Genomic DNA, 22,335 nt, shown 5'->3' on the forward strand with positions numbered 1-22,335 from the left:
GACACAAAGCCTGGTGAGGGGAAGGGAAAATCCTGAGCAGGACAGCGCTTATCTCTGATAGACCGCTGGAACCCCCCACCCACTTTGCTGAGTTGACAAGACGTTTCTATAGCAACGTGCTTTTTTTGACTTTGTGTGAATGAAGCGGCCTCTGCACCTTCAGAAAGTCCCTCTGCACCATGTCTGATTATGGTTTGGGGGAAACAGCTGGGCCTTGTAAAACCTTGAGAAGCTAGCCATGCTCTTTAGTGTGTGTGTGTGTGTGTGTGTGTGTGTGTGTGTGTGTGTGTGTGTGTGTGTGTGTGTGTGTGTGTGTGTGTGTGTGTGTGTGTGTGTGTGTGTGTGTGTGTGTGTGTGTGTGTGTGTGTGTGTGTGTGTGTGTGTGTGTGTGTGTGTGTGTGTGTGTGTGTGTGTGTGTGTGTGTGTGTGTGTGTGTGTGTGTGTGTGTGTGTGTGTGTGTGTGTGTGTGTGTGTGTGTGTGTGTGTCAGACAGCTCAGGGCGGCAGCAGCCCTCACCATGGGGAGAACAAAGATGTAACAGCAGTTATGCTGTTATATTTGCCCTTTTGTTTATTTATTGAGCACTGCTTAACGACACCTGATTGGTAAATGAAGTCATTTGACACTATAATTTTGCACAGACCTGAATCATCCTTTAAATAATTTTTTGAGTGAATCCTCTTAGGTCTTCATCCTTTGTTTATTCACTTCCCCCCCCGACCTGTATCTAAAGGCCCAGATACACCGGCCAGTCACCTGAGAAGTCGCCGACACCGACTGTTGCGTCGCCGGACTCTCCTGCGTATTTGCCGACTTCGCGCACTGGAACACACCGCAAATCCGAGCCGAGCATGTATGAACTGCGTATGCGTGAGTGGCAATAACTCTCCTTACCAGCAGGCGGCGGTAGTGTGTATTCATCATTCAAAAGAGGCAACAACCGGAAGACAGAGAAGAAGAACAGACTCCGTGATATAAACAAACAACAAATAGCGTTTTTCTTTCCGTTTTCACTCTCGTCCATTGAAAACATGAACGAACAGGAGCTCTATAAACCGATGAGGTGAAATAGCCGTCCGTGTGTGTTCCATCTTCCATTTTAAATCATTTGTTTACCTCCCTCACTTCCGTTAACGCTTCTCATGCACTGATTCGCTAGCTGAACAGCCAATCAGTGTTATCCCTTTGTCCGACTTCCGGTGGTGTTCCCGACGCCGATTCAACATGTTGAATCGGCAAGAAAAGGCGTCAGGTCGGCAGAAAAGACCCGACGGTGCGGCGCACACCACTCCGAATAGGGCGTGCCCACGCTCATGTTCGGCCCGACTCCCATTTACTGCCGATTTCGGGCCGGTGTATCTGGGCCTTTACCGTTTAGGTTTGTCTGGAGGTAGATTCTAACTGTTACTGTCAGTGTTGTCCATTTAGGTCGTGCTGTGGTGAAAGCTCAGATATCTCATTTGTTATGTTAACGAGCCAGATCTCTCTGAACTTTAATCACCAATTAGGTGATGCACACGGCACTGACTGAGACAATGGCATGCATGCATTTGTTGTAATGGATTCAGGTGCTGCATAATTGTGATGGTTAACCTTGACAGGACTTTCTTTTCATACAATGATATTCAGAAGAATAGGTTTTTGTTTTGCCAGCTGGGAACAACGATTTATTAGTATTTGGTCCGTGTTAAATCCCACCCTGACTATCAACAAGTAACAACAATATTACTGGAAGGCACCAGGTGTTAGGCCATTGTCAGCAGGGATCCCCCTGCTGGGCCTCATGATTTGATACAGGCTGGAGCCATACGAGAACGGTAACGCAAACGAACCAAAATCGTTGTCAAAAAAGTATTCCGTCCGCACGCAATAGGCACCAGAAACGTGTCCTTCCACACGAGACAGCTCGACCCGCTGGAGACGCTGTAGTACATATGCCAGGCCTGTAAGTGACGCTTTACTTCCGCCACAAAATACACCAAAAGCATCGAAGAAGACTTCCGAGCATGGTTTCCATGGTTGCCCTTTTGTTTATTCTCCGCGGTGGATTTAGCAGCAGAGGTGGGGAGAGGCAGGGCTCTTTTTCTCCGTCAGCAGCAGCTGATCTCTCTCTCTCTCTCTCTCTTTCTCTCCTGTCCGATTAGACTTCACTCGCATTTATGTCCCTATCGATCAGATCTAGCTAGTTCTAGCTAATGATATGAATGCCAGAGTGTCAAAGGACACCTAAACAATATGCAACATTTTAACCGGAGAATTTTAGATTTCGGCTAACGGAAACTGCCGCGCGGGGGGTGGGTCTGCTGGAGGCACCTGCTGGGTGCACTGTCCTGCAAGATACCGGGACCTGGCTCGAAACACTCGGAAAACTGTAGTTGTTTGGCAAAACACATCAGCGTGACACGGGGGTGAGCAGGAGAGGTGGGGAGAGGCTATTGCGTCATCGTTATCAGAAAATGATCATATAGGGCATAGACACGGAGCCGTTCAGTCCCCCAGAGCGTTTCGTCCGCAGATCTACCCACCTTGGGATCCGTTATCTGCGTTTCCCTGTCGGCCTCGTGTGGCCGAACCGTCTATCTGATAGAGAACTGTAGCGGATACGACCGTTCTCGTGTTGCTCCAGCCAAAGACAGGTTTAAAGGCAGACACCCATTGTACTGAATGAGAGGCATCACCTTTGATTAAACCATGTCATGTTATTTAAAGCTACACAGTTTTGTAGGAACCTTGGGATTGCCCCACTAGAAAACACCATTTATCTCATCCATGACATGTATCTACTAGCGTCTGTTATATCTCAGAATTGGTCCCTTTTATTACAGAAAATAACCTTTTAAAATATTGGTTAATTACTGGCCATAGTTATGACTCGGAGATGCTTAAATATACACATAGACCTCTGACGTCTGAAGGATGTTTTTAATTAATACCCAGGAGGGAAGCCCACCAATTGAACACACACACAAATCAAAGTCCATTTCCAGGTATTGCCGAGTACTACTGTATAAGGGACAAATGAAGCCTTTCCTCAATTTTTATCAGAAGGAAAATTCACTTAGCATTATTAGCATTCATCGGCACTATATTAGAGGTAGCCCCTACCTTGCTAATCAGCTTAATAGTGTTTTATGTTTGTGTACATTTGCATTGTATTGCAATTTGGACTTCCTTGCCTCCAGCTTATATAATTGCATCGTAAAGCAGGGAAAATCCAATGAATTGGAATTGTCCTCTGTTTCTCCCTCATGCAGAGTGCTCACATGCCCATGATTGATGCCCTGATGATGGCGTACACAGTGGAGATGATCAGCATCGAGAAAGTGGTGGCTTCTGTCAAACGCTTCTCTACCTTCAGTGCCTCCAAGGAGCTACCCTTTGACCTGGAGGACGCCATGGTCTTCTGGATCAACAAGGTGGGTACACACAGCACAGACAAGAATACAACAATTAAAGGGGACCTATCATGCAAAATGCACTTTTTGATTTCTTTTATACATAAATATGTGTCCCCGGTGTGTCGGAGAACTCAAGCAGCGTCAGAAAATAAAACCCTCTCTCTTTCCTCCGTACCCAAATCTCTAAAAACGGGGGTACAACGGAGCTGATCCAGATTTGCGTCTGATATGACGTAATAACGGATATGTGGACCCACGGCACTATCAGAAAGTTGCTATCAGAAACAATGCCCGACTGTTTTGGACGTAGTATGGTCGGTATTTACATTAGCATCGCTAACACTCAGAGCTAACCTGTACTGGAGAGCATGTGTGTGAAGAAGCAGGAAATAAATAGCAACTCACCTTGTGGTATAACCGTCAAGAGAGAAAGCCTTTGAGCTCCATACTGTTTCAGAAATAATCCTTGATAATCCATGATATGGCGTTCATCACGGCAGTATTTAGTTTTAGACAGTAGCAGCCGGGTTCCCGCATGAGCTCAGCCCCTCCTTTTTTATATTAATTTTTTTTTTTTTTAAAGCTTTATACCCCCAATCCGCACTTTTGAAACAGGAAGTAAAATAGAGGGATATGAGGCATGGCTAGAATGGGTTATCTGCATAGAAATAGCATGATAGGTGCACTTTAAAAAAACACAGCTGCACATGGATAAAAGAGTTTTCAAAACGTGTTGCATTGAGTCAAGTATTTGTTTTTCCTAAATGTCTATCTGACTATGACCCTAGGCTGCTTTTAATGTGGTTTGAATAATCAGTTTCACGCTGACATTATAGTGGCCAACTCGTTTTCTTAAGGCCTGAAAGGCTTTGGTGCTCAGAGATGAGCCAACAGATAGGAGTGTGACTCTGGTGCACACACAAGAGGCCCAGGCTCATGTTGCACTCATCTTTCAACGGGTTGAAACGCCTGAAGCAGCGTAGCCGTGACTCAGTGTGTCTATTACATATCATGATGTCCCACACCAGCAATGTCTGAAGGAGGAAATTGTCTGTTTGAGATTTGAAACAAATATAAAAAATTAGGGGTATACCAATGATTTATCTATTTATTGTTGAGACATACATGTCAGAAAACACAGATAAGTGCCCATCGACACGTATTTAAAGATGGAGTTTTTACAAGCTAGCCTCCAGACTATTTTGAAAATGTACACGTTTTTGTTGTTTGTTGTGTCTGTTTTGGACCAAAGAGAAAAACATACTGTCACGGTTGGGGTGTGATCAGATAACTCATGCATGTACAAAGAAACATTTTCCAGATTTCTACAGGAGAAAGTAGGCCGCCTATTACCAATTACCTAATGTGGTTTCTTGATCGTCTTTAATTTTACTGCAGGTGAACATGAAGATGAGGGAGATTGCAGAACGGGAGATACAAGTCAAGCACCACCCTCTGGAGTCCCCCAGCCACAAAAGGTAAAGCCACATAGAGAATCGTCCAAATAGCTTCTTTTAAGCTGAAAGATTCAAGAACCTCAAATACAAGAGCCAAATTGGCCAAAAGGTGTCTCCAGCAGTGCCATACATTTGGCTTACTGGGGACTTTAAGAAGTTTTCACTAGTCTGTATCAGGTGTCTTTGCAACCCAACAGCAAGATCCTATGTTTAAAAGGAATGTTTCTCCCTAATGGCATTTGGAGTTGTTCTGACCCTGCTCTCTTTTTCTCTGTTCAAACCGAAGCAGATCTGTTCTTTTGTCTGTGACCTTTGACCTGTTAATATCTCTGCTCCTCTTCCTCATCTGTCCCCTCTTCCCCCTCTCTTGTCCCTGCAAACTGGATAGTCTCCCTCCAAATGGTATTGGAAGCTAGTCCCTGTAGTCTGATGCCAGCTCCCCACCATAACCCCATTTCTCCCCCTCTCCCCCTTGCACGCATAGTTCTGTGTTGTTGTGCGTACACGCTCCACCAAGGCTCATTCAAGCTCATTCTGTGCTGCTTGTAGCCAGTGTGTCAGCAAGAAAGGAAATCTGACCTTTTTTTCCCCCTTGTTTTTTTCCTGCTTGTGGCAAACATGTCACAGAGGTGTAAGGTCAGTCCCAGCTTTTATGAAGTGTTCAAAAGATTTGAGCAATGTGTACTATCTCATTTCAGGCATAAGAAGGCCATGTGGATTGGCTGTGCTTGCCCAGTGAGAATAAGAGGAAATCCATGCCTAATGCTAACACCACTGCTTCGCTTTGCAGTCCCACATCCTCTCACTGATCTGCTTTGTCACCCCCCCCCCCCCCCTGCACTCTTTCTCTTCTGCTCTCACACTCTGTTCCCTCTGCACACGCTTTCCTCTGACAGTATATCTGCTCTCTTCTGTGTATGTCAGCTTGATGTCATGCACAAGCTGGCCCATTGCATGCTGGACTCAGAGCAGCTCTCCGAAGCGGTACAGTGCTCCCTCTTAGTCAGGAGAAGTCTCTTTTTTTTCTGTAGAGCTTATTTTGTTCTAGAGTTCTTAAGCGTGGTTGGTAGTTTCAGCTCTAGCTCTGTATTGTTTTGTATAACTTGTAGGAAGGCATCCCGATGCGATGTAAATGTATCAGAGTAAATGCTGGACAAGTTATTAAGATGAAAATAATTATAGCTATTTCGATGGGTTTTTGTATTGTAGATGTTTTTAAATTGTGCAATGTCATCAAATAGTCTCCTTGGGTTGAATCAGTTTGTGTTGAACATTGTTTTTACGAAATATCTTTGGTGGAGTTCATAGGCTGACACACTGTTAGATAACCCTATCTCTGCAATAATCTAATATTGCGTCTATATACGGTACCTTTTTTATATTGCAAGATGATCTATTTAAGTCTTTTCCACTTCTTCGTGCTTTGGTACCAGTAACTTGCACATTTATTTAAAACAGCACAGACATCAAAGCTAATTCAATCTTTCTGAACAACTTTGATTCATTTTCTTTATGAATGTTTCACAAGTTCACAGTATAACGTGAATAATATTTATAAGTCATACAGAATAATTTGCAAACAGTAGTACCAGTCAGTACAGCTGATTTGGCATCCTGTGTGCTCTATATTGATGTTGCTCTAAATCTAATGTAGGTCTCTATTTGAGCTCCATGTTGAGTTTCTATAATGGGTTCACAGGCTTATCATTGGAGTATTCAGTTGATTTGTACTTCTTTAATTTTCATCAATGAATTGTGAAACCTGAAATGAATACTGAAAATGCCCATACTTAGAAGCTGTGTAGAGTATGCATCCACGGTGAATGAGTAACTGTACGTTTTACACCCTGATTTTCCATTAGTGGGACAGTGGTTGTCTCCCAGTCTGGGTCATATTGCCTGGTTGAACTGGGCACTGCTGCTAGCCTACTTCCCTCTAAGGCCTGAGGAAGGCTGACCATCACCTCTGTGTTGTTCATATCACCGCTCAAACACTTTCATCTCCCACCAATAACCAGGTCTCGAGGGTTCTCCCTAAACTGGCTGTTTATGGTCCAAAATGTTGTCATCATTATCTTAAAATGACACTAAACCTGCTGATGATCAGTTGTTGATCAGACAACCACAAATATTTAGTTTGGAATCTCCGGGGGAGAACCTTGATCATTAAATAGTCTTAAGCATTCACTGAAGCTGAAACATCCGAGGCCAATATATGCCCTGACTAGTTCAGACGTGAATCTCCCAACAAAAAGAGATTTGTACTTGTGACACTAGTCATTGCATTTAGGATGTTTTATGTTGTGTTGGTGGAACCATGGAGTTCTGTTATTTAAAGATTTTATATAGGAAGTGGACTGCCGTTGTAAAATCTCGACATCTTGGGTTTTTTAAGCCACAAACTTCCATATTTGGAAATGAGGGTAAATCTGGGGAGGAATTGCTAAAGCTCTGTCCTGATTGGCAAGTCGCTGTGACAGCAGCGGGTCAATAAACATTTAACCATGCTTTAAAGCACTGGCAGCTTTATCATTTCTTTCATACTAAATGCAACATTAGTTAACTTTACAGAATTAACATATTTCTGTATTGAAAAAGACTTGACACTAGCAAGGGAGATCATAAACCCTTAATGTTTACCGAGGTAATGAATTCAGGTTTAAGGCTGTTACATATTTGGCTTCAGACCAAAAAGGCTACGTCCACTTGTTGTATGAAGTCTGTTGTTATTGCTGTTTTTTTTCTTCTCATAAAACCTCTTCCCCCTCGCCGGCTGGTTAGGTACGGTACCGCCGGGAGCACGCTTCAGGCCGACAGCTGCCCTTCTTCCCTCTGCTGGAGGACCTGATGAGGGATGTTTGTGACGGAGCTGCAATGCTCACTGTGGTCAACTACTACTGCCCGGACCTCATGAAGCTGGAGGGTAGGCTGTGCTCGCACGCGTGCACTTTGACACACTCACATGTCCACATTCAATAGCTCTAACTCACTCATTATCAGTTTGCCCTCAAATACTTTTCCAGTGAAGAGCATCGAGCTGTCTTTGCTCACACATTGAATTTAATATCCATGTGTTAGTCTATTTTTGGCCCTTGCACATGGCTTACTGTCCCAGTACAGTCAGTGTGACATTTATAGACCTCAGCTCATGGAGTTGTGTCCCAATCTGACTCTCCCCCCCTGCTGTCTGATCAGATATTTGCCTGAAGGAAGTCCCCTCCATCGCTGACAGCCTGTACAACATCAGGCTACTCAAAGAGTTTGCCAACGAGTATCTGAATAAAAGTTTCTATCTGACGTTGGAGGATATGCTCTACTCGCCACTTGTGCTCAAGGTACAACAAGTGACTGTGTATTCATTCAATACAAATGTGCATTTATTATATCGGGCAGCAACACAATCTGTATTTTGTTTTTCTCATGCTTAACAGATTTTTATTTTTGAAAGAAATTGTATGTTATTCTACACTTTATAATTTAATGTCTTATTCTCTTTATGTAGCACAATGTGATGGTGTTCATTGCTGAGCTCTTCTGGTGGTTTGAGACCGTCAAGCCCGAGTTTGTCCAGCCCAGAGATCTCCAAGAGTTCAAAGATGGTAAGCGTCCCAGTGTCATTACTGCACTCCGGATACAAACTAAACTTAGCTACTCATCATTCAATTCAAGCAGCAGTACACATAGCTTCAAACTCGTCACCTTCTGGCACAATTAGCCTTTTTGGCATGGTATACATGTGCTACACGTAGATGGGATGTCACGTTTTTGCCATAGTCTGCAGTATGGTATGAGAAAATCCATGTATAGATGAATAGTTTTGACATAATCATGGTTCAGCTGATTCTAAGTATAAGGATGTGTATCTATAACTTCTTTATTTTGGGGTATTTTAATAAATTAGCAAGATTTCTGAGCAAAATGTCTTATCCCATTTAATGCCAACCACTTTTTGAATTTATTTAATTATTTTTGGATCACAACTAGTAATAAATCCCCTTCAAAATCTCCGATGGAGCTTTTCCAATGTCAGCCAGCATCAGCCACTAAAGGTTTTAGCAGAATCAACACCCTTCTCTTTCTTCTTTCCTCAGCTCGAGCTATAGCTCAGCCCAAGTGTGCCCGCCCATCAGTGCCTATCTCCAACGCCACCAAACGCAGCTTTCTGGCTAGCCCTGGTGTGGCCGATAACCAGAGCAGCCCTGAAGTCTGTAACAGGTACTTCCTGCACCCCGAAGACTCTGACCCCCTGTAAGTCTTCTCTTGCTTTCATTCTCGTTCCACCTCATCATGATCCTATCTCCTAACCAGTTACAGTGCAAGGACAGGTAGATACGCAGCAGCGTCTGCTCTTCATTCCTCAAACCTTCTTCTCACCTCACTAATTCAATCATTATTTGCACAAAGTTCAGATCATTATTGCATTGTGACTTTGTCTGTGTGTGCATTGTTAGAGCTTAAATGGTACTGAATACACACGTAGGACTTTTTCCTCTTGTCTGATGTCTGGTAAAGTATTTGGCTTTGGTCTGTTTTTGTGGAAATAATGTCATGCTGTAAACGTTTCAATTATCTGCTCTCCTAATAGTGTTTGAAGGAAATAAGTGATTTTGTTGATCTGCTAGAAAACTTGTTTTCTTTTTTGGCTTTTAGTAAAGGGGGTCCAACCTTCAGTCCTTCCCACCCACTCCTGCCCCTCCGACAGAGGCAACAGAAGCAAGGAGAAGATGTGGCGTGTAAGGACAACATTCTTTAACCCACCAAAAGATACAGCCTTGCTACTCATCATATGATGGTGACCAGCAGCTGTTCTATGCTTATGAACCTGTTCTGTGTCTGATTAGGTGTCAGAAGCCGCTCCAACTCCCTGACTCAGATGGAAGCACAACCCCGAGCCTCTGTGGTTGCATGGCCCGACAAGAGGCAGAGGTAAATACCATAGTAAAAAAAAAAAAAAAAACATGATGGGATTTGATCCGAAACAAAGGAAGAGGACGTTGTTTTACCAAAATGGCAGTCTTATACTGCTGTGGGGGTGAGAAAATGACACATTTTCAAAGCTGCTGAAAACTTTTTAAAATTTAAATTGCAATTAATACAAATATATGTCTGAAAATGTAAGTTAAAATAACATGTGGAGGATGTATACACATTCCAAATTGTAATCCTTATTATTGATTAATCTGCTGAATTTCTTCCAATAATCCTTTGTCTATACAAATGTAAGAACCTATTTAAAAAAATGTCCATCCCAATTTCCAAGGTGGTGTCTCCAAATTGTATCAACCCAAAACCAACAAATATTTAGTTTGATATGATATAAAAACATGAAATCTCAGTCTCTGAAATGCTGAAAACAGCATTTTCTGTCATTTTGCATGAACACTTACTCTTATGATTTATCAATGATCTAAATGGTTGAAGATTATCTTGCTAATCGTTGCTACTCTGTTGTAATCTGTCTATAAAGTGAGCTTTCTCCTATACTCTCCTCCCGCAGACCCATGTCCACGCTGGGCCCCTACATGTTCCACTCGGCCACAGACAGTGACGCAGACGTTGTCTCTGGAGACAGTGTGAGTCTGGCTCGCTCCATCAGCAAGGACAGCCTGGCGTCCAACGTCATCAACGTCACACCCAAACACCAGACTCTACAGACTGCCATGCGCAGAGTGAACGGCCACAGCCTTCTGGGTAATGTCAACATTGAGGATGAGGAGGACACTCTGGTGGCAGCTGCCAGGACTGAAGCTCCCGTCATTCCCAAACGGGTCGAAGGGACGCAAGCAGCTGCCAATGCGGGACCCAAACCTTCGGCTGAGTCCAAACCCCCAACAGATAGCTTTTACCTAGAACCACTGATGCCTTCTGTGATCAAGCCAGCGAAAGAGAAGTCTGTATGCTTAAACAAGGAGGAAGAGAGTGGCGAGGGGCCGCATTCTTCAGGTAGGGGCTCTCTGCGCCGAGGAGATGGATCTACGTCGGCCGTTCGGAGGAAAGCTCCCTCCGACCTTAACCAAACCTTCACCCCTCCAGGTCCGGAGACAGACCTGTCCGAGGAGCCTCAACAGGCTCCGGCAGATTCCCACCCTGTTGTTACCAGCAGCATGGACCCCTCGCCCAGAGAGCCAGCGGGGGGCTTCTACCTTCACTCAGATTCTGAAGAACCAAAACCTAGCCAGGTCTTGGACGCGGAGCTGGAAGACCTGGACGAGGAGGAAGAGGATCTGGATGAAGCTGTTACCACTAAAGACCCCAACAGGCCAAGCAAAGCCTTTGACGAAGACGAGGAAGAAGAGTCGGCTAAACTCCAAGAGGACATGAATGTGAAGGAGCACGAGGACAAAGACATGAATGGGGGCAGCGGGCGCTCCAGCCCCTGCCTCAGCGCTCACTCCCAGGCCAGCAGCATGGCCAGCGGCAGCGTGCGCATGACCTCCTTCGCCGAGCGCAAAGCACAGCAGCAGCGCTTCGGCAGCAACCACGACCTTCGATCCAGTGCCTCCAGCTCCCAGAGGACCACTCCCGATGGGTCAGAGTGCAGTGGGCCCGTGCCGTCCTCCTGGAGGCTTAAAAGGGACCAAAGCCCCTCCTCACCACTGGGAGGATGCGGCCGTATAGGCGATGGTAGCGGCTCTAATGTGCTCTCTTCTGAAATCATCCAGCTCCGTATGCAGCTGGAGGAGAAACGGCGTGCCATCGAGCACCAGAAGAAGAAGATGGAAGTGCTGTCGGCGAGGCAGAGGCAGAAGCTGGGGAAGGCAGCCTTCCTGCACATCGTAAAGAAAGGCGGAGGCAAGAGTGACACGTTACCCAACCCGCTGAAAGCCGACATCTCTAAAGACGAGCTGGGTCGGGAGAAGGCAGTATCAAGTAAAGATGATATGTGTGTTGGTTCCCTGACGGGGGGCAAAGAGGTGGCGGGACCACCCCCATCAGCAGCTTTGGAAGCAGACAAGGTAGCGACCAGCGACAGCTTCTATCTGGAGGAAGAGTTGGACCTGAATGAGTGCAGCCGCTCCATCGAGCTGCTGAACGACGCCATCGGCAGCATCCAGCAGCAGATGATGCAGCTGTCTCTGCAGCAGGACAAGTTGATGAAACAGAACGCACACCCCTCGCCTGGCCCTGCTCCAACTCCTCCTGTCACCACAGACAAAAACAGTGACTCTAAGGGGAAGGCAGGCTTCCAGTTCGTGGAGCACCTCTCCACCTCCAGCACCACACCCACCAGGAAGCCCCCCAAGCTGACCTCAGCCCGGGGCTCCAGGTCCAAACCATCAGAGCTGAAGATCGCTAAGGAGCAGAGCCGGCAGCCCTCCAGGACCCTCACCCCCACCCAAAGTGGGTCAGAGACATTACCACACGTACGGCAGTTAGCTGGGGGCCGGTCCCCCAGGGCCGAGCAGCCCCACAGCCCCAGAACCCCCACAGCAGCAGAGACTATCGACAGGCCGGGCTCCGGCCACATCCGGAGCGTTAACTTCCGCCTCCACGACGAGGCCAACATCCGCCTGCCGACCCGGGTGGACTTTAAGGCGGTGGCTGCCCCAGAAGTGTCCTTTGAAGAGTTGCTTTCCAGCACCCTGAGGGGGCCCGACCACTCTTCAGACGGGTCAGGCAAGGAGAATATACCATCAGACGAGGGGCAGCGCAACAGATCCCACCTGATCGAGGTGGACCTGTCGGAGCTGAAAGACCCCGAGGAGCAGGACGCTGCTGTGGTCTCCATGACGGAGGTGGATGGAGAGCAGAAGTCCGGCATGGGCTTCTTCTTCAAGGTAATTAATGCCTTTGCATGAATATGGACATTTATTTAAATATATGATTTTTAATTGTCTTCCTCCACTGGGCTACTTGTTGAATCATGCTGTATATTACAGCACTCTTGATCATTAGTTTTCTGATGGGCCACCTCGTCATCCTTCAGTAACTCAAAATGCCATGTTTGTATTGTGTAGGATGAGGAGAAGGCGGAGGATGAGCTTGCCAAGAGGAGAGCAGCGTTTCTGCTGAAGCAGCAGAAGAAAGCCAAGGAGGCTCAACTCCGTAAACAACAACTCGAATCAGAATCAGAGATCAAACGAGATGAAGCCAGGTAACTCACTTCACCAGCTTTAGCATCACATCCAGATGTCTCTCCTTAAAGAAGAAGCTATAATTAACCTTCTTTGTTTTACAACCAGACAAAAGGCGGAGGAGGACCGTCTGCGTAAAGAAGACGAGAAGACGAGGCGGGAGCTGATAAAGCAGGATTATCTGCGGAGGAAGCAGCAGGAGGTTTTGGAGGAACAAGGCCTGGTGAAGCCCAAAATCCCCAAAACCCCCAAACCCAAGCAGAAACACCAACACCGACCCAAGTCTGTGTTCAGAGAGGAATCCCTCCAAGACAATCTCTCCAAGTGCCCTTCCACACGTAAGAATGTTATATAATAGGTCTGACATTTAGCTGTTACATTCTTCTTTACATGTCTCAGCACGGTGCTGTTCATTAGTTTGTTCCAGCTGAGCTGTCCCTGCCAGTCATTTCCAGTTTGACTGCACCACATTACCACATGTCCGTCGGTTATTAATACCACGTTGATGCTGACATGACTGAGGTTCATCTCTGAAAACAATGTCTTTAGCACTTCCTCAAATGAAATACTGGGATTAAAATATCAAATATTGAGTCATACTGAGTACAGTTCAGGATGTTTTTCATGATTATCATTTCAAATGAAGTTGGCCAGTTTGTGTGAAATAAAGATGACCAATGCTAACATCATCAAAATGTCATTAAACAAAGCTATTAAGTTTTGAAGAAAAGTGTTTGTTTTATGCTTCTTAAATCCAATGTTTTCAGTCAAACAGCTATTAAGTTCCTGTTCACTTGCTCCTGAAGTTATATTTTGATGTTTGAAAGTAATCCTCTCTGTTTCTATAGCCGACAACCTGAGCAGCGCCCAGTCCGGCTCCAGCCTGTCCCTGGCCTCCGCCGCCACCAACGAGGCCGACAGCGTCAACTCTGGAGGGGCGGGCTCTCAGCGGTACGGCTCTCACACATTTTGCTTGCATGTGCTTAAGAATACTCTGTCTTGTTTGTCCATGAATAAGATTTGATGTTTACAAATACAAATGTCGTACTCTTTGTTCCACCTCCTGTCTTCCAGCTGTGACTCTGTGGAGTCGTTTCCAGGCAGCCGTAACAACAGCCGAACTGCAGAGAGAGACTGGGACAACGGCTCCACCGCGTCCTCCATCACTTCTATGGCTGAATATACTGGTGAGTGCACACATATCAGTAACCTAAGAAACATTACTAATCCATTTCATTGATGGTTAAAACACAAATAGATTGTATTTACTTGTGAAGTCACTGTTGCATGACACAGACCTGTACGCTTCAGATGTGTTGTACTAATCTGACTGACAGATTATTTAATCTCTTGTTATGTATTGCACAGAAGATGTGTGGTCTAACTGGCTGTTCTCCTCTAGGTCCCAAACTGTTCAAGGAGCCCAGTGCCAAGTCCAATAAGCCAATCATCCACAATGCAATCTCCCACTGCTGTCTGGCTGGCAAAGTCAACGAGCCTCAGAAGAACCAGATCCTCGAGGTCAGTTCTCACCACACATCCACCTGCTTAATCGTTTGCTTCTGCTATGTTCAAAGAAATTACGTCTGACTATACTCAGCTTCTTCTAATATGTAATTCTGCAACAATTTTTTGCAACATTGCGGAATACTTTTTCTGATTCATGTTTGCGGTACAGAGTTGGGAATCAGGCTTAAAAATGAAAAAAAAAATGTAATAAAAGTTAATTAAAATAAATAAATAATCGTTTTACTTCGATTATGTTGTTTTCATAATCGTTGCAAGCCAAAATCGTATTTGCGATTTAAAATACGATTAATTGAGCAGCCCTACAATATAGGTTTATTTCCTCAAAAACAACAAAACCTGCAACATGAGGCTGTAGTAAATCACTGTAGGTTAGTATGGGTTACGTTTTGAGGTTAAATAACTCCACCACAAAATAATCAAGACTCGTAACACCAAACTATGTCACTCTTATTATGAATATATCTGCTTTTGTAACAATTCAATTATTTGTCTTTAATTATACCATGTCCCTCCAACTTTTTCAGATCAGATTTTTAGAAAAAAGAGGCTGAAAAGAGAATATCTTACACACTTTAGATCAAGTTTGTCATCCTTTTTGGGTTTCACAGCAGTCTCAACCTCACATAACCTACTAATATAATATAACTGAGGTTACCTACTGTAACCCCAGCTTCTATGAGTAAATGGCTTCGCCCTCTAAGGCTATCTCTATTGGGTAATCCCCCTGCGCACACGCGCAGCACTGAAACACTTGTAGTCCACGCCGCAAGGTGGGCCCCGCCCTCGGGCCTCCTTCCGGTATAAATAGGAAGGAGGCCCGGTAATCTGCTCCCATACAAAATAACTTTTCTTCAGCTATTCGTAGAGCCAGTGGGGCCCAGCACTTAGAGGGCTACGCCAATACTCATAGAAGCTGGGGTTACAGTAGGTAACTTCAGTTCTATTTCGTATATGGCTTCTCCCTCTAAGGCTATCGCTATTGGGTTAAGGGCGAAGCATGATGTAGTCTGCGCCCCACTGGGTCCGCCCGGCACTAGAAGCACAGACGAGCTCAATAACACCACATGCCTGTTGTGCCATGCGTAATGGCGCATCACCGTCCCTGGAATATAGCATAACATGAATATTTTCCATGAGGGGACGAAGGCTGGGAACAATACATACCTGCCGCTGTGAGAAAGTGGAGACGAAGGTCCCACCTTGCCCAGCGATCATAGAAGGGGAACAGCAGCTCTCTGCGTGTCAGACAGGAGAGCGCCCAGCTTGATCCCTGACGTCACTCACTCTGACCAGGCACTCCGTACCAAAAATGTGTCAGAGGAAAAAAAGGAAACATCCCTCCTATAAGAGGGAAAAAGGGCAGCTCTCCGCGTGCCGAGAGGCAGGAGAGAGGCGCACAGCTGGATCCCTGACGTCACTCACTCTGACAAAACACTCCGTACAGGGTGTGTCAGAGAGGAATGGGAGACCTCCCTTAAATACAATTGAATAAATGAACAGGGGAAGACCAAGATGCAGCAGTGCAAATGTCTCCACTGACATTCCTACGTGCAAAGCCGTGGAGGAGGACATTCCACTGGTGGAGTGCGCATTGATGTTCTCCGGGGGATCCACCCCATGAGGAGACATATGCCTGTGACACAGCTTCACACAGCCAGTGTGACAGCCGTTGTGCAGACAGAGGCTGCCCGACCGAGGGCTCTCTATAATGCACAAACAGGCGCTGAGAATGGCGCAAGGCAGCCGTGCGCGCCACTAGCAGGACAGCACGCGCACAGGACAGAGGAGATGAGACGCGGCTTCTTCCTCCGACCTGTGAGGAGGGGGAAAGAAGCCATCCAAGGTGATCACTCATGACTCTAAAGAGCTTGTGATGACCTTTGGCATAAAAGCCGGGTTAGGGCGTAAAACAGCTGAACTGCCATCTCCTTGGATCCGGAGGCATGACGTAGCCACAGAGAGAGCAGACAAATCACTCACCCTTTTCGCTGATAGAGCCAAAGTAATACTACTTTGGCTGACAACAGTTTGAGGGGAACCTGCTCTAAAGGTTCAAATGGGGCTTTGCTTAGTGCGCGTAACACCAAAGCCAAATCCCACTGAGGCGCCAGTGCGCGTGACACAGGCCTGAGTCTCCGTACTCCTCGCATAACACGGCTGCTGCGCTCTGCGAGCCCCTCTGTTCAATTCGCCGGGAATACCTTGCTCTGATGGAGAGCAACGTGTGTGCGCGCCCAGAACAGCAGCCGCCTGGCTGCGTTCAGAAGCTGCACAGATCGTACTCCTCCCTGGCGATTGAGGTTGCTTCCATAGACGTGGCCTGTTGTCTGCGTGAATAAACACATTGATTGTACAGCAACGGGGCGACTCCCCCGTTCCCTTCCCGAGATTTAGAAAAATAGCGGAGTAAAAACCGCGCAACACACTGTTCCTGGGATGACAGGAGTGTTTCTTGTATCCCATGGAACTGCTGGGGGGGGGGAGAGGCTTCTCTGTGATGTGCCGTAATGGTCGTCATGGAGACGAGCCACGCCATCACCACCGCTGCCCGTGAGGCAAAAGGGCTGCGAGGGAGTTTCCACACGCTGCATTTCACTCCGTCTCTCATCATGAGGCGCGTACACGCCCAGGGGATGAGAGGTGTGTGCGTACTGTCCACACGAGGCGTTATAACGGTGCTCGTGGGTTATTATGACCGTGGGTAGGAGGCATATCTGGGACTGGAATACCGCGAGCTGCAGTTTATAAACCAATAGGTTAAAAACAGCAGGCTTCTGCAGCGAATGAACCACCTCTGGAGTCCCCCTGTTGGAAGAGACCCAGGGGTATCATCACGTGACCAGCTGACGCCAACGCAGAGCAGCTGCGTCACGGAGCTGTCACTTCCTCCACTCGCTGCCGCGAGAGCCGCACTCTCATGCTGGCTGAGTTTAATTCCACTCCCAGCTAAAAGATTGTCTGAGAAGGAAGAGGACAGCTCTTCTTCCAATTTATTATGAAACCCAGGCTTTGACAGATGCGATACGAGATGTACCGTCTGTAAAGCGACTTCCTCCCTGGAGCGAGCCAGCAAATAGCAGGTCTTCCAGAGGAAACCACACTCTCATCCCTCCTCTGTGTAGTGGCTCCAGCCTTCTCTACACAAAAATGCGAGGAGCCAGGAAATTTCCGAACGGCAGACGATTGTCTGGTCTGATATTCCCTGAAATGAGAACGCAGGAATTTCCTGTGTTTTGGGATGATGAGGGAAAGAGGCGAACTGCAGGACATATCCTCTGCTGATCAGCCTGCTCATCCATCTGTCCAGCAGACACACGTACTGCCACTCTGAGAAAAACTCTGAGAGCGGGCGCACATGCTCGAGATGTGTTTTTGGTCGTCATTATCGGCGTTATATAACGGCGCTCATGGGTTTATTATGACCGTGTGCAGGAGGCGTATCTCGGACAGAGGCATGCCGCGAGCTCTGCAGGTTATTAACCGATAGGTTAAAACCAGCAGGCTTCTGCAGCACGCCCTAGGCGCCGTGGCGCTGCGGGCGCTGACGCTGGGGGCACTCATCCTGGAATACTGCTCATTCCCCCGTTCTGGTTTCTCTGTGATGTGCTGTGCTGGTCGTCATGGTGACGAGCCACGCCATTGCCCTCGCCCCCGCTGCCCGTGAGGCGAAAGGGCTGCGAGGAAGCCTCCACACGCTGCGTTTCACTCCGGCTGTCATCATCAGGGGGGTAAACGCTCAGGGGATGAGTGGAGGTGTGTGCAGTGCTGTCCACATGAGGCGTTATAACGGCGCTCATGGGTTATTATGACCGTGTGTAGGAGGCGTATCTCGGACGGAGGAATGCCGCAAGCTCTGCAGGTTTATTAACCGATAGGTTAAAACCAGCAGGCTTCTGCAGGGAGCCCTGCTGCCTACTTAATCAACAGATTAGTGTCAGCCGGCTTAATTACCGGCTCTGCTTCCTCGCAGGCTCTCGCGGAGCAGACCAGGAGCCGGGGAGCCTCACTTCCCTTTGACTCGCCGCCGGGAGACCCTGTCTCTGGGGTGGCGGGGGAGCGGAGACGCGGGACGGAGCCCCTGCAGCCGCCGAAGGGCGAGTCTGACGCCGAGGCGGTTGCTATGGGCGTCTCTCCGCTTGGGGCCTCCTGTGGCCGCAAGCGGATGCTGCGGCGTTGGTGCCGCTGTGGGCGCTCAGCAGGCTGGAGCCAGCTGACATGCTGGCGAATGCCGTCCGCCTGTTCCGCGGCCGTCTTCATGGACTCCACCATGGCGTGGAACTGGGGTCCGAACAGCCCGTACGGGCTGATTGGAGCGTCCAGTAGCACTTTTCTGTCCGTCTACGTAACGGAGGCCTGCTGCAGCCCGAGGTGGCGCTGGATATGTGTCACCCACGCGGAAATCCTCGCCTGGGAGACAGCGACGGACACGCACAGAGTGAGCGCCGTGCTGGCCGCCTTGCTGATTTCCTCTGCCTCGGTGGTGGACCGCTATACCAGTGTCACCACCGAGTTGGAGAGCAGCGCGATGATATTCGCCGCCGCCAGAAAGGCACACTGGTGCACTCGGTCGGCCTGGCGGGCGACATACACATACTGGGGAGCTCAACGTAGGGCGCCGTCCTGTGGCGACGGAGGAGGGGACTGCGTGCTCGGCCGCCAAACCAGCCCCCCGCTCCGACTCTGTCTCCCCCATCCGGGGGAGAGGAGGGAGGGGAGAACCGCACGGTGAACCATGGAGGGAGACGGGGTAGGAGTCGTCCGACTCCTGCCCGGCACTCGGCTCCAGGGACATGCTGCCGTCCACGTGCTCCTGGACGGGCCAATCGTCCTCGTCGGCCGCAGCAGCTAGAGCGTCCGCTCTTCGGTTCCTGTCGGCTGATGGGAGACGGGCACAATGTGAGCAAGCGACCTGCTGGCTGAGAGCCGCGTCCGCGTGCTCTGGCCCCAGGCAGGATTTGCACATTGTGTGCTGGTCATAGCTCATGATCCTGAGCCACATGAGGGACAATTTCGGACGCAGTTGTTGCTCATGATGTTTAATGGTTCTGTGCTTCAGTAACTGCCGAGGTTTGCTGAAGAAAAGAGGGAGCAGATTGCCGGGCCTCCTTCCTATTTATACCGGAAGGAGGCCCAAGGGCGGGGCCCACCTTGCGGGTGGGCGTGGACTACAAGTGTTTCAGTGCTGCGCAGGTGCGCAGGGGGATTACCCAATAGCGATAGCCTTAGAGAGTGAAGCCATATACGAAATAGAACCAAATGTTATATTAACCAATCGTTAATGTCCCTTTTCTCCATGTGTTACCCCTCCTCTCCCTGTAGGAGTTGGAGAAGTGCGAGTCCAACCACCTGATGATCCTGTTCCGTGACGGCGGCTGCCAGTTCCGGGCGCTCTACTCGTACTTCCCCGACACCGAGGAGATGCAGAAGCTGACGGGAACGGGACCCAAGAGCATCACCAAGAAGATGATCGACAAGCTGTACAAGTACAGCTCCGACAGGAAGCAGTTCACCGTCATCCCCGCCAAGACTGTGTCCGTCAGCGTGGACGCCATCACCATCCACAATCACCTGTGGCAGGCCAAGAGAGGCACCGTGCCAAAGAAAAGCGGGAAATAACAGATAGCCAGTTTCAACCCCTCCCCCCATCATCCAAATCATCTGACCACCATCTTGCTTGTTTCCTTAAATGACTGCATTGATGCCAAGCGCACCGCCATGGACACTGGAGAGCTCGCACTTATGTCCATGTGAGGCCCTCTGTAGGTGGGCCCAGACTAAAACAAGGGAAAGGTATGTGTGTGTCTGTGTGTGGTTGTGTGGGTGGGTGTGTGTGGTTGTGTGTGTGTGTCACAGGTGGTCGCATCAACAAGAGGAATGCTGGCTCAGTTAGTTTTTCTACGAGGAGCACGACTCAAGCATGTGGCGTTTTTGTTTCCTCCATCTTCCTCATATGAATGTTCATTTTTACATGAAGTATTTATTAGTTCAGCACTGTCAAGAGCTCAGCAGCAGTACTAAGTCCTTCCTTCTGTCTCGGGAAACAAAAAGGAGGGGACTTTGGGGGAATTCTGTCGCTCTTTTAGGGGAAATCTGACGAAAGGGACCCTTGTGGGACTGTTCTGCGAAACAACGGACAACAATCTCTTCCTGCGTGGACTCAAATCTGTCGAAGCAGGCTGGCATTGCCGATTTTGCCTCACCAGGGATCTCCAAAAACCTGCTGCTCTGAACTGTCTTCTTCTTTTCGTCACGGGGGGGGGGGGGCCCCTCGGGGTCTCCCTCAGACATCTGTTGGCCTTTTCACGCATCGTGGTACTACCGCCTATTTATTCGACCGCTTTTTAAACTAGACGCTGATCGTGTAGCACTGGATATGTGTATAGCATTGAAAACAAAGTCATTTTTAAATACTTTTTATTTGTCTAAACATCCTTTTGTTTTCGAGGATGTCATAAGAGGGAGAAAGATAGGTTTTGGTACAGAAATGATGATTCTTTTTTTTTTTGCTTCAGCGTTTTTTTATTATTGCAGCAACGTGGTAAAGAGCTGATGTTATGTGTTTTTATCATAACGGGAATTCTCTGATGTTTAGAGCTTAGTTGTGTTTTCTCTCCACTGGGCACTCTCTGATTGTCCTGTATAAAGGTGCACTCATGAACACTTGTCGACGGCTTCTGTCATGCAATGTAAACCCCGCCCCCCCCCCCCCCCCCCCCCCCTTCCTGGGTGTTTTTGTCGGCCTGTCCCATCTTTTACCACGAGAGCGGGACAGACGTGTTGGGGAGGGTATTTTCCCTCCGCTCCGTTCATACTTGGATGACAGTATTTGATATATCCACAAAGGGTTGGTGTGTGTGTGTGTGAGGGGGGGGGGGGGGCGTGGTTCAGTTCTGTACCAAAATTAAAGAACATTCCTCTAAGATGTGGACAAACACTGCCACGTCGTCTCTCTTCTCTCTGTAAATCTAAGTGCTTTTTGAACCATTCGTTGGCCTGGAGATCAACCAGAAGTGTTGCACGAGCACTTTACTTTCTGTCTGTTGGGGAATCTTAGCTTTCTGAATGGGCATGAAAACTACATCGTTAACACTGCTGCCGTAAATGTGTTCAAACTAAACCAAACACTAAGAGTGAATACTGACATGTAAAGCTGATACTACTGCTGTCTCCAAAAACAGAAACTTGATTTCTCATTTGCTGCATTGACTTGTTTTTAGGTGGCAGATCCGTAATTGTATGCAAGTCTCTTTTCATGTTAACTAAACGATTGTACTGGCATTTGGTCACCAATTTTGTTACACTATTGTACTTTTCATCTTCATTGATTTTATCTTTGATCCCATGCCATCTATTTATTTTACAAAATGGAAGCACTGAAACAATAAATGTTCAAGTGAATAAAAGTCACATCTTTCATTTTAATTCTTTTTTCTCATGGCTTGATTTGCCCATTTGTTGTATACCACTATTTGTGTATTTTTATTTTTGCAAGTTTTTTACACCACACTGATTATACACCGCTTACTTACAAGAAGTTTTGTTTTTTACTTTTTTTTTAACCACAGGCAATGCTGCATCTTTTCACAGAATTGTTTATTTTTCGTCACATTGAGTTAAAGGTCTTCTATCATGCAAAATGCTCTTTTTTATGTCTTTTATACATAAATATGTGTCCCCCGGTGTGTCGGGGAACTCACGCAGCGTCAGAAAAATAAAACCCTCTCTTTTCCTCCGTACCCAAATCTCAAAAAACGAGGCTACAACGGAGCTGATCCACATTTGCGATATGAAGTAATATCGTCACAGAATTTACAGTCTGCTTGGTGCTCAGAAGGGGGCGGGGCCAGAAGATAATCAGCCATTCTCTAACAGGGC

At 47.4% G+C, this 22,335-nt stretch overlaps 1 protein-coding gene across 1 annotated transcript in view; it reads left to right on the plus strand.

The window, feature by feature from the left end:
- Positions 1-21,882, plus strand: part of camsap1b (calmodulin regulated spectrin-associated protein 1b) — a 30,792-nt gene extending 8,910 nt beyond the window's left edge. Inside the window, 17 exon segments of the mRNA XM_079685990.1 lie at positions 3,255-3,416; positions 4,797-4,869; positions 4,872-4,876; positions 5,244-5,276; positions 7,637-7,778; positions 8,051-8,190; positions 8,358-8,454; positions 8,947-9,103; positions 9,506-9,588; positions 9,697-9,781; positions 10,353-12,633; positions 12,814-12,950; positions 13,039-13,268; positions 13,779-13,881; positions 14,005-14,117; positions 14,333-14,451; positions 19,780-21,882. Coding sequence (XP_079542116.1) covers positions 3,255-3,416; positions 4,797-4,869; positions 4,872-4,876; positions 5,244-5,276; positions 7,637-7,778; positions 8,051-8,190; positions 8,358-8,454; positions 8,947-9,103; positions 9,506-9,588; positions 9,697-9,781; positions 10,353-12,633; positions 12,814-12,950; positions 13,039-13,268; positions 13,779-13,881; positions 14,005-14,117; positions 14,333-14,451; positions 19,780-20,076 — 4,257 coding nt within the window. The 3' untranslated portion in view covers positions 20,077-21,882.
- Positions 21,883-22,335: the final 453 nt, after the last annotated feature.

The sequence above is a fragment of the Notothenia rossii genome, assembly GCF_949606895.1.
Source record: "Notothenia rossii genome assembly, chromosome: 6".
Taxonomy (NCBI): Eukaryota; Metazoa; Chordata; class Actinopteri; order Perciformes; family Nototheniidae; genus Notothenia; species Notothenia rossii.